The sequence below is a fragment of the Odontesthes bonariensis genome, chromosome 20, assembly GCF_027942865.1.
Source record: "Odontesthes bonariensis isolate fOdoBon6 chromosome 20, fOdoBon6.hap1, whole genome shotgun sequence".
Lineage (NCBI taxonomy): Eukaryota > Metazoa > Chordata > Actinopteri > Atheriniformes > Atherinopsidae > Odontesthes > Odontesthes bonariensis.
In genome coordinates this window covers 14,583,120-14,597,257 of record NC_134525.1, presented here as the reverse complement: position 1 = coordinate 14,597,257, position 14,138 = coordinate 14,583,120, and the positions used below count along the sequence as shown (strand labels likewise).

The following is a 14,138-nucleotide window of genomic DNA, read 5'->3' as shown; positions in this document are numbered from 1 at the left end:
GAAATACTTTGTGGTATATTCTGCGTTTTTGTATAACTGATTATGGTCCACCTTCAGTCCCGTAGCTCAAACTATACGCATGCGTGAGACGTCACGAGATCCAGAAACCCAAAGGAACAATGGGAAACGTAGTTGAAGAGAAATTACCCGAAATGCACCGGGATTCGGAAAATACCAGGCGGGGAATAAGAAATGAATACCATGCGGGAAGTCATTTGGCGCTTGTGAAAGGCTAAAAAAAGATTTAATAGATTGTTAAACTGTAGAAGTCTACAGTGGACTAGCTCTGCATTTATTTGAGAGCTGATACTTTTTCGTTCAAGCATGGTTTGAGTTAAAACAAGACCGCGGATTTGGCCCTCACGCGGGCATGAAGGCTAACTGACGTTTGATGTTGTGTTGAGTTAGCTAAGCTTTTTCATTCGTGCGTTAAATCCAAATATCTTATGAATGGTTTATGCACACAACTTGGAAGAAAATGTCTGGCTTTAATTTTGGATCAGGGACTCTCGGCTCCACCAACGTGGGTGGAGGATTCGCATTTGGGGCCGCTACCAGGTAATGACTCATTTTAAAAGAACAACTTGGCTAACGTTAGCTTAGCCTTAGGTTATCAGGTAACGTACGTTACGTTGTAACGTCTTGCTTTTTGTACATTGATGTGTTGAGGACATGGTTTTGCGAGGATCACAATGATATGTGATGAACTTTCCTGTTTTAGAAATGGCCACGTTCAGACACTATAGAGACTTACTTGGAAATGGAGCTTCTTTGATCAATAGTATGTGGCCGGTGGAGATTGCCCACACCGGGATAGTTAGAAACTCCCCAGATAATCCCCACCTAATTGACAAACCCAGATTTCATGAAGGTGCGGACAAATCTTATGTCAAAAGTAGTAATGCTTGAACAGTAAACGTCTCCCATATCCCTGACAATTGACAGTGTGAAGGAAACGTTTACAGATCACATCTGAAACATTCAGAGTTCATGAGCAAGACTGGCTTTCAAACAGACTTTTTCACCAGGGTGGGTGGGGGAGCTTTGACTGATTACTGTATCCAGGGTTTGTGCTGATAGCCTTTTGCGAAATTGGCAATGGGATTATAATTTGCAAGAGGAGCCATAATATACTGCAATTTGGAATTATCATTCACAAAGTTTAACTCTTGAAAACTGCAAAAGGTCGTCTTAATTATCTGTTTTATGGGGAATTCATGTGGTTCAGTGTGTAAGATGGTTTTAAAAGACATCTATCTGTGAAACAATTTTGTCTGTATTTATTGTTTGTAAATGTGCTCTTTAAAGAATCTCATTGGGTTAAAGTTAACCCTTCACTATTGGGCGGTTCTAGAAAACTGCTGTAAGAACAAGAGTTTTCTGTACTGTACCAATGACGTTTTTTTGCGTGTCATCATACTTTTGTATCGTGAAAGAAGTGTGATTACGGTATTTTCTGTCGACAGTGCACCTGCGGCTGCTACTGGTGGCTTTTCTTTTGGGTCTGCTCTGGGAACAGCAGCTGCAACCCCTGCTCCCACCACTGGCACCACCCCATCCCTTGGTCTAGCAGGCAGTCTCTTTGCTCAGAAACCTGCTGGAGGATTCTCTTTCAATACACCTGCCTCAAGTAATGATGTCACACATGAGATGATTGCAAGCATTGCTATAAATGTGCTCGCAATTAACATCGCTGCAAACTACCGTTAATCACCATGTGTTACCCATTATCTGGGGATGTTATTCTTTTTCAGATGCTGCTGCACCCACTGCGGGCCTTACATTAGGTATGTTTGTGTTTCCGTTATAATTTCTAAGTACGTTTTACCAGAGCTAATGTTTTAACCTTGAATTTCTCTCTTTTTTTTTTTTTCTCCTTGTCCTGTAAATGCTCTCAGGTGCCCCAGCTGCTACGACTGCCACCACTGGCTTCAGCTTGGCCTTCAACAAGCCCACCGCCTCAGCAACACCCTTCTCCCTCACCACCGCTACCACCTCCTCAACTGCTGGGCCCGGCCTAAATTTTGGTTCAGTCCTAACATCTACAGCTCCACAGCAGCACGCCGCCACAGGCTTCGCCCTTGGTCTCGGCGGTACAACAACCTCAGCACCTTCAACAGTGCCGTCACTTGGCACGGGACTCTGGGTCACTGGGTCTACAGGTGAGATGAAACCTGCCTCCGCAAGTCGCAGTTTGAGCACCACGGAGTGATGCACAGACTCAAAACTGTAATACAGTTTATATATACAGCAATATCACTGAGGGAAATTTAACAAGTAGTTCTCTAATTTGCACAGTGTCACATTGCATTCTGACCTGTGTTCTTTTTACTTGATGCAGGTTTGGGTCCGGCCACTCTTGGAGGAGGTGGTGGGTTAACGTTGGGTTCTCTGTTGGCTACTTCGACAGCTGTATCTGCTGCTCCTGCACCAAGTGTTGGCCTCGGCGGGGTCGACTTCAGCACTTCCTCTGAGAACAAGAGTGACACATCATCTGGAGCCAATGCCCAGTACGTTTTGTTGACCAAAATGTCCATGGATCTTTGTAAAAGGAAAATAGTTGAATAAATGTGCAGAACTAACTATTCTTTACTGTAAAAATATGTGAACAATGTTTACTGAGAAAAACTATGTGGTTTGCTGCCCTATGTCTTTATCATTATTCATTTTTTTATTTGTTGTTGGTATAATCCTAAAGGAACAATACTCTACCTTGGTTTTTCTTTCCTTCAGGGACAGCAAAGCTTTGAAAGACGAGAATCTGCCTCCCGTTATTTGCCAAGATGTTGAAAATTTCCAGTGAGTGCTATTGTATGTGCTTTTGTTACCGCGTGGTTGAATGTTGAGCTTTTAGTTTCATCTGTGGGTGGTTTTCATTGTTCAATTCATTACTGTCTCCTTTTGCAGAAAATTTGTAAAGGAGCAGAAGCAGGTTCAGGAAGACATCAGCAGGATGTCATCGAAGGCCATTTCCAAAGTCCAAGATGATATTAAGAACCTCAAACAGCTTCTCTCCGTCAGTGCCAGCGGTCTGCAGCGCCAAGCTCTGGCCATTGACAAACTAAAGTTGGAGACGGCACAGGTAAAAACAGCACTGCTACACAGGTTTTACCATAATCTTAGATATTAGTGATATTCCCCTGAATACAAAGCTCTAGACTGATTTAATTATTTCTTAGAAGAATTTGATTATAGTAGTGGGGGATTTCTAGGGAAGTGGTACAGATCACACCATTCCAAAAAAAACCAAAAAAAAACACAACAGTTTAATAGCGCTGTCCAGAACTAAGCAAGAGCACGATTGGGTGTTACTAGGGATTAACTATGCGTCTCGCAGGTGCAACTTTTAAAATAAAGCGCAAAGGAGATGCAGAGATTTGAATCTTAAGTTGTGCCTTAAAATGTTAGGTTTTAAGGCAGGTACCCATCCGGGATGTCAAACGTTCTGTTACATGTTTCTTATTAAGTGGCAATGAGTTTGACTCTTCTTTGTTCGTCTTCTTAAGGAGCTGAAAAATGCTGACATCGCACTGCGTACACAAAAGACGCCCCCTGGACTTCAGCACGAAAACACAGCTCCATCAGAGTAAGTGAGCTAGCGGATTCTAGTCTTCAAGCAAATGAAAGACGGATGTTTTGTTGAATTTTTTTGGAAATTATTTTGTCTGTTGTATTTGAGTAAAGACCACGTTAATCCTCACTTGCCTTTGTTGTTTTCCAAATGACAGCTTTTATTGCACAATGGATGAAGCCAGTATTAAAATATGTGGTGTTTTTTTATGTCCCCTGCTTAGTTATTTCCGTAGCCTGGTGGAGCAGTTTGAAGTGCAGCTGCAACAGTACCGGCAGCAGATAGAAGAGCTGGAGAACCACCTGACGACTCAGAGCAGCGGCTCCCACATCACCCCTCAGGGTACGATGTCTGACTTTTGAATGCAATCACTGTTAACCAGTATATTTAACTTGAACAAGCTAATCGCACTTCCTTATTATTTATGTTTTTATGTCCAGATCTTACTCTGGCCATGCAGAAGTTGTACCAAACATTTGTTGCACAAGCTGCGCAGCTTCAGTCTGTCCATGAGAATGTCAAGGTTAGTATTTTTTATTTATTTTTTCCCACAACATTGTCGAACGTGTTCATACATTCATTTAGATTTCCCGTCATCTTAGTACTGATAGGAATTTAATCTAATAATGTTTAGGTTTTGGTGGTGAGACCATTGAATAAAATGCAGGGTTGTACTTCGAAGATGTTGTTGTTTTCTAAGATGTTGATGCTTTTGTGTCATCAGTGTGTCAGCTTGTCTTTATTTCTCTTGATGTCTTGTAGATTCTGAAGCACCAGTACCTTTCCTACCGCAGAGCCTTCCTCGAAGACTCTACTGACGTCTTTGAGTCTAAAAGGGCATCGAACAGGAAATGGCAGAGTGCGCCGCGAGTCACAACCGGGCCTGCCCCATTCTCCGGTGTACCCAATGCTGCAGCTGTTGCCATGGCAGCCACACTGACCCAGCAACAGCAGCCAACTCCAGGTCTGACTGCCTACAAGTACTAGAAAGTTCTCCTCCTCTTTACCTTATTTAAGACAATAAATGAGGGAGAGGAGAAACAAAAGTAAAAGTTTTGGAAAGGACAGGCAGGGGTGTGCTTTTTTAAAAAAAAAATAAATAAAAATAAAAATTGTATCTAGAAAGCAAAAAGTATAAAGGCATCAGACACGATTGTTCAAAATAAGTAGAAAAAACCACACTTAGCAGGTGCTACGCTGTCTTCGCTTTCCACTTTTCAAAAAGAGGGCGAAAGAGAGCGATGAGAGATCCGCCGTTATCCCGACAGCAAGCCTTTGCGCTGCCTTAACCATTTTTTGCTGACTAAGGGTTCATGGGTTGGAAACATTTATCTTATGCACCTTATGAAACCAGACTGAGGACATTTAATATACGGCTTCAATACACAGTCAACAACAGGCTCTGGCAGTGTTGGTATTTGTTATGACAAATTCCTTCTCTTAATTTCTCTCGGAGCAGACGCAGACTTCACTGGTTATGCGGCTGACATTACCGGGGGGGGGGGGGGGTTAAACTGGTGGAGAATTTCTAGCTATCTCATTTGAAGTTGGAATTGGAGCTTGTAAATCTAATTTGAGTCGGGGTTCTGTTTTAATTAAACCTCTTTGGAAGGACCCTGCTCTGTGAATAGATAATAAGAAAACAAGTTGGGATCATTGTAGACATTTGCTGTGATTTAGATTGACAAGTCCCGACTAGATGTATCTTTTAGGTTTTTGTAAGATTTGATCTGGGTGTGCTGTTAGTGTTAAAGACATAGAACTATTAGAATTTAGCTCCTACTCTCTCTAGTCCAGCTGCTATGTAGGGGAGTTTAGCTGACAAAAATGGTGTCGGCTTATTTCGGACACAAACCTGTTTTTAACAGCAGAGATAATCTAAAGAAAGCGTCGCTGATGTTGTTTTAAGCATGCTGCTCGTTCAAGGTCTCCCCGGTAGACCTGTTCTGTAATTACTAAATTGCACTTATAACTATCATGGTAGCTGTTAGGTTTGTTTTCTATCAGTAGTCAAAACAGAACTTTGGCTCAGTATTTGCCAACGTAGTGTTATTATCATCCAGCATAAGCAGATGGATGAGGACTGATCTTACGTGCAGTCTCTTGAGAAATTTGTGTCCGAAATGTCTCGGCAAATTAGCTTTTTAAAGGTTTTCCAACGTTTGCACACAAATATTTAATCATTATTGGCCCTATACACTAAAATTCTATGTCTGAACACTTATGGGCATGTAATGTCAGTTTTATGGAGAGCTAAAATACCTTAAGTTATCCCATTGTGTTTGCTAGCACATCTCTGAGGTGTTAATCTTTCAGCCATTTTTGTAGGCTTTGGTATGTAGGCCATGTTGTAGGTATATCAGGGCATCAACATATGATTACCAAACTAAGCTGCTACCATATGTATATTAGCATGTTTCTGCTGTCCCTTTTCTTGTAAAGTTGGATAAAACAATAGTGACTCGATCCCAATGTTTCAAAGCGATAGTTTAAGTGGACTGGTCTCTAAAGGCCGTGAACACGGCGAATTACAGAAATGGAAGCTTAGGTTTCGTCCCATTTGAAAATGTTGCTGTTATCATATCTGCCCGCCGATTGTTACAAGTGGGGCTTATTTCCCAGTGTAGATTTAAAACCTTTGACTACACAGCAGAACATGCAGAAGCTATTGTGAATAATTGTTTACTAATCAATTCTAAATGTGCCAAGGAGGTTCGGGACTGTTTTCCAAATCCATTGCTTCACCGAGATTTAAAGAAAGCGCTTCACAAACCAGCCCTGCCACTACAACCGTTGCGATCCACTTGTGTAGTGTAGGTGCAAACTAGCTTGGTGCCTGCTACAGATATTTTCTTTTTTTTTTCTTCTTCTTCTTTTCTGTAAAGCCAAATCAATTTCTGCTCTTTTGTTCGTTGGGCTTTAGGCGTGCTCTCTGTACAATGTGAATGCATTATGCAGTCTTAACTTGCTGAATTATTTCTGACTCATAGCTTTGCAAGTCTGTTAACCCAAGGAATGGGCACAAAGTTATGCCATTTTTAATTTTTTTTATTAATGTCGGGCATAGTGGCTTGCTCTAGTAAGTGACCCAATTCTCTGATAGACTAAGCAAATTGTATTTATTTACCTATTTATTTCTATTTTATTTTTCTTGTGCTTAACATAGTCTTGGCTCAGAATTTGAACTCTGTGGATGGTCAGTATCGCAGCAGATTCAACACTAAATGTGCAGCATTTTTACCCACATACGTGTCATTGGTGGTTGATTGTCGCGCTGGCCCGGCACTGCTCGGACTTGTACCTCATGGACAGAAGGTGAATGGTGCCAAAAGACTCAGGACTGAAAACCTAATCCGTTTAATTGCCTGAACTTCAGATTCAATCCAAGAATTTGTCTTCGAGCGGGCGTTCTTGATGCTGTTCGCTTTGTTAGATATGAATGGCTGGCCCGAATGAAGCGGTGCGCTCTGCGTTTTGTATGATCTTGTGATCAAAGAGCTGAGGTTGAATGTTTCTTCAGAGGGTTCATTTACATTATGGATTGTCGATGGTGACGAATGGCGAGCTTTATCCCATTGTTGAACACTTTAATGCATTTGGGTGGTTGAGTTGCAAATGGGTCATTCCGCTGTTATATGATGAAGGCTGTTTCATCTAAGGGCTACTGTCAGCGTAGTAGGGCTGGCTAATTTCACGCTCGGCCGATTTCAGTGAAAATGTGGAGTAAAGGCCACTGTTCACAGGTTGTAATTTTTTATCCAAGATATTTTCTCCCAAGGGACGGTACTTTGTATGGAGACTTTTCAAGAACAATCCCTCTGACTCGATGCTGAATAAGCTGAAATCTTTAACTTTGTAGTTCAAAAGAGAAGAATGACTTTTGCTTGGCCGTAGGTGCCAGTATGACACGCGTTCGCCGGATGAAAACGGACAGGTCAGTGTGGTTTGTGCATTTCTCTTGGCCAGCATTTTATGATCTGAGGATACAGTGTTTCATGCGATTAAAAGCTGGTATTCAGGTAACTCGCTAAGCCAACCATAAACAAAAGTGTTGTTATTGCTCCTGGCTTCAGAGGGGATTCGCGGATCCAACCATCTTCATCTTTCACGATGTAGTCGCTTTTTATAAAGAAAAGAAAAAGAAAAAAAGACACTGGTTTGGACGTCTTATTCCTCTGACACACAACTTAACTTTTTTTTTTGTTTTGTTTAGTTGCAGTTTTTGGCTCCAGCCAGATGTCTGAGGGGTTTCAAAGTTGTCTAGAATTTTGACTTTAGAGCAAATTTGTTGTGACTTTTAACAGATGGTCTTCCACATCTCTACAGTCATAGTTGCCACGGTAATGACACTGAAAGTACATCTTATTTCTTGGTCTGTCAAAGGTCTTTGGACTTGGTGATAGTTGATACTTAAAACTATCCTCCTTCTGTCAGTCATATGTATACAGATGCTGTATTTTCCTGAAGGCAGAAGTGGCCCCGTGTACCTCCTTTTTCTTTCTTTAAACAAGTGAAGGAACTAAAATGTGAATGTATTTCTCAGATTTATGATGGGCACTTTGCTTTCCCTGCAGTTTTTTTTTTTTTTTTTCCTCCCCCCCACAGTGCTACACTTGAACTCCCTCATAAACTCTTCTTTCTGAAATATTGGCTTTGTTTCATAGTTTGAGTCTTTTGTGTTTTTTGTTTTTTTTTATTTTCTGCTTTTGTCTTTGAAGAGGTTCTACAACTTTTGGGGAGGATGGGGCGGGGTTGTTAACAGTCGCACACGAGATGCTAACCAGTCGCCTCGGTTAAATCGGGCTCCATTCAGCAACGTTTGTAGCCTGTCGTTGCGAGTAGGTGAATACTCGAGAGGTTGTCTTTGCTGGAACGAGGTCCTCTGTTACCAAAATTGTAGCTGCCGTTCTATTTTAAGATTACACTGGTGAAAATTGTTGAAAACCTGAACCACGGAGGTAAATTAATTTCCCGTTGGCCCAACACTTGAACTCATTCACTTCCACTGGCCACCGCTCCGCGAGCGTCTTTTACTTTAGTTTACACTGAAACGCAACCGTAAATGCTAGTTTCACTCTTCTTACCTGAAGCTTGAGTGCTTTTTAAGTTTTAACAGTGTGTTTAAACGTATGTATCAAATGCCTGTTGATAATATATAACATTGTGTGCCTTTTTTAAAGCTAAATACAATAATTGTGTGGTGCTTTTTTTTTTTTTTTTTTTTTTTTTCCCTTATTTTTGAGCATTTGCTAGTTCATTCACTCTCAGAAATTTGGAAAATTTTGGAAACTTGTCAAATGCAGTAGCAGTTTAGCCATTAACAAACAATTCTGTTCCTAACTGTTGGTTTGTGTTTTATGTAAGTGAAATTGCATATAAATTGACAATAAATCAGTTTTTAAACAAAGAAACATTTGTCCTTGCTTCCTTTTGACTGAAGTTGTTCTAACGATGCAGACTAATTGGACACATCCCAAAATTTGTTAAAGTTCCAAAAAAACAAAGAAAGCTATTGCATTAATGGAAAAAGACAAGTTTCTGAGTGAAAGAACTGGCATTATTTTTTTTTTGTTTGTTTTTTCAGTATTTTATACACCCACACACAGCAGGAGCAGAAGCACGTCGCATTGCCTGACTATTCGCTGTATTTATTTCAAAAGCAGCATGTGGGATTAGAAAGAATAGTTTCTCTTCATTGGCTCCTGACATTATTATTCAGCCATTTACAGACAGAAATTCTGAGAACAAAATAAGTATGTGAAAAGCCTTTTGTTTTTTGTTGTCAGTATGATAGTTGTACAAGTTACAAAATGTGCAGGGCCTTTTTTCTTTATCCTTCCTTTTCCTCCTTAAACCCACACACTTTCCATGCATCCAGAGTAGTAAAGTGATAAAGCACATGCTCTCTCTGTGCCTTAGGAACCCAGGCACCCTTGGGGGCAGGGTTTGGAAACCCCTTTGCCTCAGCGGTGGGCACTAGCTTGGGCTCTTCTACGCTTGGAGGTACCACCTCTCCCTTGCACAGTTTACCATTTCCTCAATACCAAACAGCCTTTAGTGTGAGGTTCTTTGTTTTTCTTTTATAAAACCATAATAAAGCGAGAAGTTGCTGGTATGCGAGACGAAAAACAGTGCAGTCAGCCTGGTAGTGTTTTTTTTTTTTTTTGTCCTTTTCCTATTTTCCTTTTTGCCTTTTGTTTCTCGTGGTAAAGTGCGTTCACATCACAGGAACACTGAGCAAACCCTTGCTGCAGGCTCCTACCTTGACCTGTCACAAGCTGGATAACCTTTTTATTCGGAGAGGAAGAATTTGGCCTGAAGACTTTCACCAGTTTGTCATTCAGAATTATTTTGCTGAAACACTGTTTCACAATGCAAATCCACTTGAGATTGTGGGAACATGTGGTCTGAACGCACAATGTTGGTGTGTTCCCTTGTTGTTGGTGTGATTGGTTTGCCGTATTTTACCCTTTGGCCTTTGCTTTGCTATGCAGTACTCTTTGAGTCCTCGCTCTGTAGTTTTCCGTTAGAAGCTCCACAGTGCATATATGTCATTGCTCTCTGTGTTTGTTCCTTGTGTAGGATGTTTGCTTTAGTCCAGACTGACTTCCATGTCACTCTCTCCCGCAGGTTTTGGTGGTGGGCCTGGATTTGGTGGGGTGGGGACTGGGGGGTCTTCTTTTGGCTTCTCCTCCACCAGTAAGCCTACAGGAGGCAGTCTGAGTGCAGGTACATACAAGCTGTGTATACCACCCTCACACTTGGGCCCCTGAAATTCCAGAAACAACAACAAAATTGATGATTCTTTGAGATGTTAAAATGTCACCAGATGGATGGGTATACACTGAAAATGGCAGTGCTGATGGAAGCAGCAGGATCCGTTGCTGTGAGCTTCCATATCTGTGTGTAGATGAATTGGCTCCTCTGATAAGCAGGTTTTGACACCCTCCTAGAGCAATCTTTTAGTTTGTGCACATATATAGTAGTTTGATTACCGTGCTGACACCGTGACATTTAAGGATCTGAGGTTTCTCAAAGTAGAAACGAATTACAAATGAATCTGTTTCCTTATAGTCATCCTGCATATATTTTATTACCAATCTCTTAAAATCTCTTGTAACTTCTCTTGCCTGACCTTGTGTGTGTCTTGCCTCTCTTTTTTTAGGATTTGGTGGCAGCAGCACCTCAGGCTTTAACTTCAGCAACCCTGGTATCAACCCGTCCGCTGGCCTGACCTTTGGCGTGTCTAACCAACCCGCTGCGGGCTTTGTGACAGGAACACCCCTTCTCCAGCTAAAGAAGCCCCCTGCTGGTAACAAAAGGGGCAAGAGATAGAAGACAGAAGGCTGTCACTCAGCAGCTGACTAATTTGGGGCTGTAGCAAAGTAGCCCTGGCCTCCCAAAAGCATACAAGTAGTGCTACAATGACCATTATCCAGTCATAGAATGGCGGGATTGCAAATTGAGGTAAAACAACAGAGATGTGACTTGACGAGTTATCAAACAGGTTAACCTGTTACTGGATTTGCCTATTGAATCCTTTTGAAGTATATGATCAGTTTCCAAGAGGAAAATGGAAATCATATTAACCATTCATAACTATCTGTCTCTCATACTTTGGTCAACATATACTTGATTGCAACGTTCACGTTTTCTTCATTGTTTTTATTTTTTTCCCCAAAAGTGAAATTAGAATATTTCTTGACACTCTGTTACATTGCCAGACATTGGAATTATCCTTCAAGTCAATGACTCACTTTGTTAGCTGTGTTTAGTGTTACCCTTAGTTAAGAAAGTAACACCGGGTCACACAGTGGCACGCCGAGACGGGATAAAAGCGTGTTCGTCGATGTAATATCGAGCATGATTCAGCCTGTTATCATTGCCTCATCTCTGCTCACTGTGGTGTAACAGTGCTTTTGGGATTGCCAGATAAAAACAGAGCTGGGTCGTTTAAATTTGGTCCGATATTTTCCGAGGAATTTGTTTCTTCTGTATATTGTGTAAGATTAAAAATGTTTTTTTGCGCCTTGACATGGACTGTATAGCCGGGCCCCGTTTCGTTTTTCTCAAATTGTGGATCACAGAACTGCGCTTGAACGCTTCTCAGATTATGACTTGACCCAAGTCTCGTCCGGAGAGGGGTAAGACTGGGCAATGGGAAAGAAGGTTTATAAGATAATAGCTGGCTGGGAACAGTGTCGTCCCTGTCTGAAAGTACCAGTGTGGGGTATTATGTGATCCTACATAGTTTTATAGGTGCAGGAGTGTCCAGGGTGGGAATTTGGGGAGACAGTTTTATTTTTGTATCAAGGGATGACATTTGGGAAGGGTATGGAGGGACTAACATCGTGGTACATTCAATGGTCAAGTCCACATAACCTGTGTTGTTTTTGCTGCAGTCCATCCTTATTGTTTAATCGGTTCTTTTGGCCACAGTTTCTTTGACCCTGTGCAGCACTGTATTGTAATAACTTCAGATAGGAAACACTGTGCTCTTTCTATTCCATGCCACAGTAAATATTATGCTAGTTGAATTTGACAGAACTTCACAAGTACATTTTGCGTATTCAGTTTCTACGTGTGCTAGAACAGATTTGCACTAGCCAACGCATGTGACCAGACCGCGGTTGTTTGTGTGCCTGTCGCACAAGTAAGAATTTGTCTATCATGCTTCTTCTGAGCATTGGGAGTGGTGGACGAAATAATCTTTTTTTTTTTAACGTCCTTGTCACTTTGTTTACCAAAAACTGCTAGTTGTATTGTTGTTTTCTAATCACAATCTGTGGAAACCTGTATTTTCAAAATTCTGTTTAATAATAAAATGTTTTGCCTGTTAATGGCAACACTTCAATAAATGTGTGATGAAGCAAAGTTTTTTTTTGTTTGTTTGTTTTTTTTGTGTGTATGTCTAACACCTTTATGGCAGCTGAACAGACTAGGGGGGTATTCCTAGAAAGTAGCTAAAGAAAGCTTGGCTATAGCCGGTAAGCGTCGCTTGAACTAGCGCCATCTCCCACTTAAAGTAATACTATGTAACATTTCTACCTTAAAATAACAGCTTGAAAAAATTTGTGCGGCTAGAATGAGTTTTAATATTACGATTGGGTCTGAGTTGGAAAAACTGCGCTATGTAACTTTGCTGGAGCGGCCCGGGAGCTGAGCGGAAGTACTTCGACTTGCTTTCTGGCACACCTACCGCAAAAACAAATAGACCGCTCTCACGCTCCCAGGTACATTTGATTACTCTTACCTTCTCGGTCGACATAGCTTGCACCTTCTGACTCCTCGCCGGTTCGTCAACAAACGTGAAAAGTGAAAGTGAAAGGGTGTTGTATTTACGACAGTGTAACCGTACATTACCTCCAAGCCTGTAGGGGGAGCTCCAGAGTGGGCTTTTTGAGAAGTTACATTGTATCGCTTTCAGCCTCAAGTCGTTCCTCGAAGATATTTTAGCTGCATCTCGGTGAGGCTAATCCAAGCGAGGCTTACATAGCCTAGCTAAATGCGAGTGCACTAGCAACGTAAGAAGCCCTGACGAGTGGATGGTGGAAAAACGGAGATCTGTGTGAAAATGAGAGCGAGAAGCGCTGTTATTTTTTCGGCAGCTGAGCAAATAATGCTTATGGAGCTGTATGAGGATTTTAAAAGTGTCATCACCAGAAATGGTAATACAGCTGCGATCAATAAAGCGAAGAAACGTCATGGCAAACAACTGCAGACAGACTAATGCGTAAGTTATGAAAGTTTCATACCAATGTCAATTGTTAGACATTTATTTTACTGTCCTCATGTATTTATGCTCTCCTCTTTGTGTTATAATTTGTTTACATAACGCATGCTGAATTGTCTCTGTATGTGATGTACAGCACAAATATACTGGCCCTGCTCACTTTATTAATAACCCAATAATCGACACGCATCATCATACTTTGTGACTATAATATCGTGAGTGTGAGACCCACATATTAATTTTTCACTGTTACATCTCAACAGGAGCAATCTTAACAGCCAAAAGCGTACCAGGCAGCAGGTGAAGGTAAAGTACAGGAACATATTTCAGAGTGGTAAGTAGCCTTTGAAGAAATGTGTTTGTCCAATAAAGAGAGATATGGAAGAAACTGAAAATAAAAAAGATCAAGCTAGAGATTATGAAACTGGAGAGGGATGTTAGTATAAATTCAGATAAAGAAGAATTTGGTGTTGTGAACTGTATTTAATTCTGTTTTCTCTCCACAGCTTGAGAAACATGTAATAATAATTAAACAATTCAACTCAACTTGAACTCAAACTTGTCATTATTGTACGGTTCATGCAACGTGTTAGAAATGTGTTTTTTACATTTATATTCACAGTGGGGTGCCATGACCTAACGTGTGGAAAGTTATAAATCATCTCTGTCCATTTAGCGAGCATTAAAGAGAAACAAATAAAATCATTTAAATGAATTTAAAAACAAGCAACAGTCAAGATAAGTTCAAAGATATCGTGCAGATTTCATGCATAGACACATGAGAACAGAAATGTTTTTAACCTGGATTTAAAAATGTCTACATTTGGTGAAAGT

At 40.9% G+C, this 14,138-nt stretch overlaps 1 protein-coding gene across 3 annotated transcripts; it reads left to right on the top strand.

Annotated features, from left to right (window-relative positions):
- The first annotated feature begins 158 nt into the window (after positions 1–158).
- nup58 (nucleoporin 58) lies at positions 159–12,448 on the top strand. Of its 3 annotated transcripts, XM_075452376.1 has the most exons (14): positions 159–558; positions 1,467–1,630; positions 1,755–1,787; positions 1,899–2,162; positions 2,342–2,510; positions 2,734–2,799; positions 2,908–3,082; positions 3,507–3,586; positions 3,795–3,913; positions 4,012–4,094; positions 4,334–4,535; positions 9,491–9,574; positions 10,202–10,300; positions 10,737–12,448. In XM_075452376.1, exons 1-14 carry the CDS (start codon positions 458–460, stop codon positions 10,904–10,906), a joined length of 1,809 nt encoding a protein of 602 aa, XP_075308491.1. In that variant the 5' UTR covers positions 159–457; the 3' UTR covers positions 10,907–12,448. The 3 variants fall into 3 exon arrangements, with proteins under 3 accessions (XP_075308491.1, XP_075308492.1, XP_075308493.1); XM_075452377.1 differs by lacking the exon at positions 9,491–9,574; XM_075452378.1 differs by lacking the exons at positions 9,491–9,574; positions 10,202–10,300.
- Positions 12,449–14,138: the final 1,690 nt, after the last annotated feature.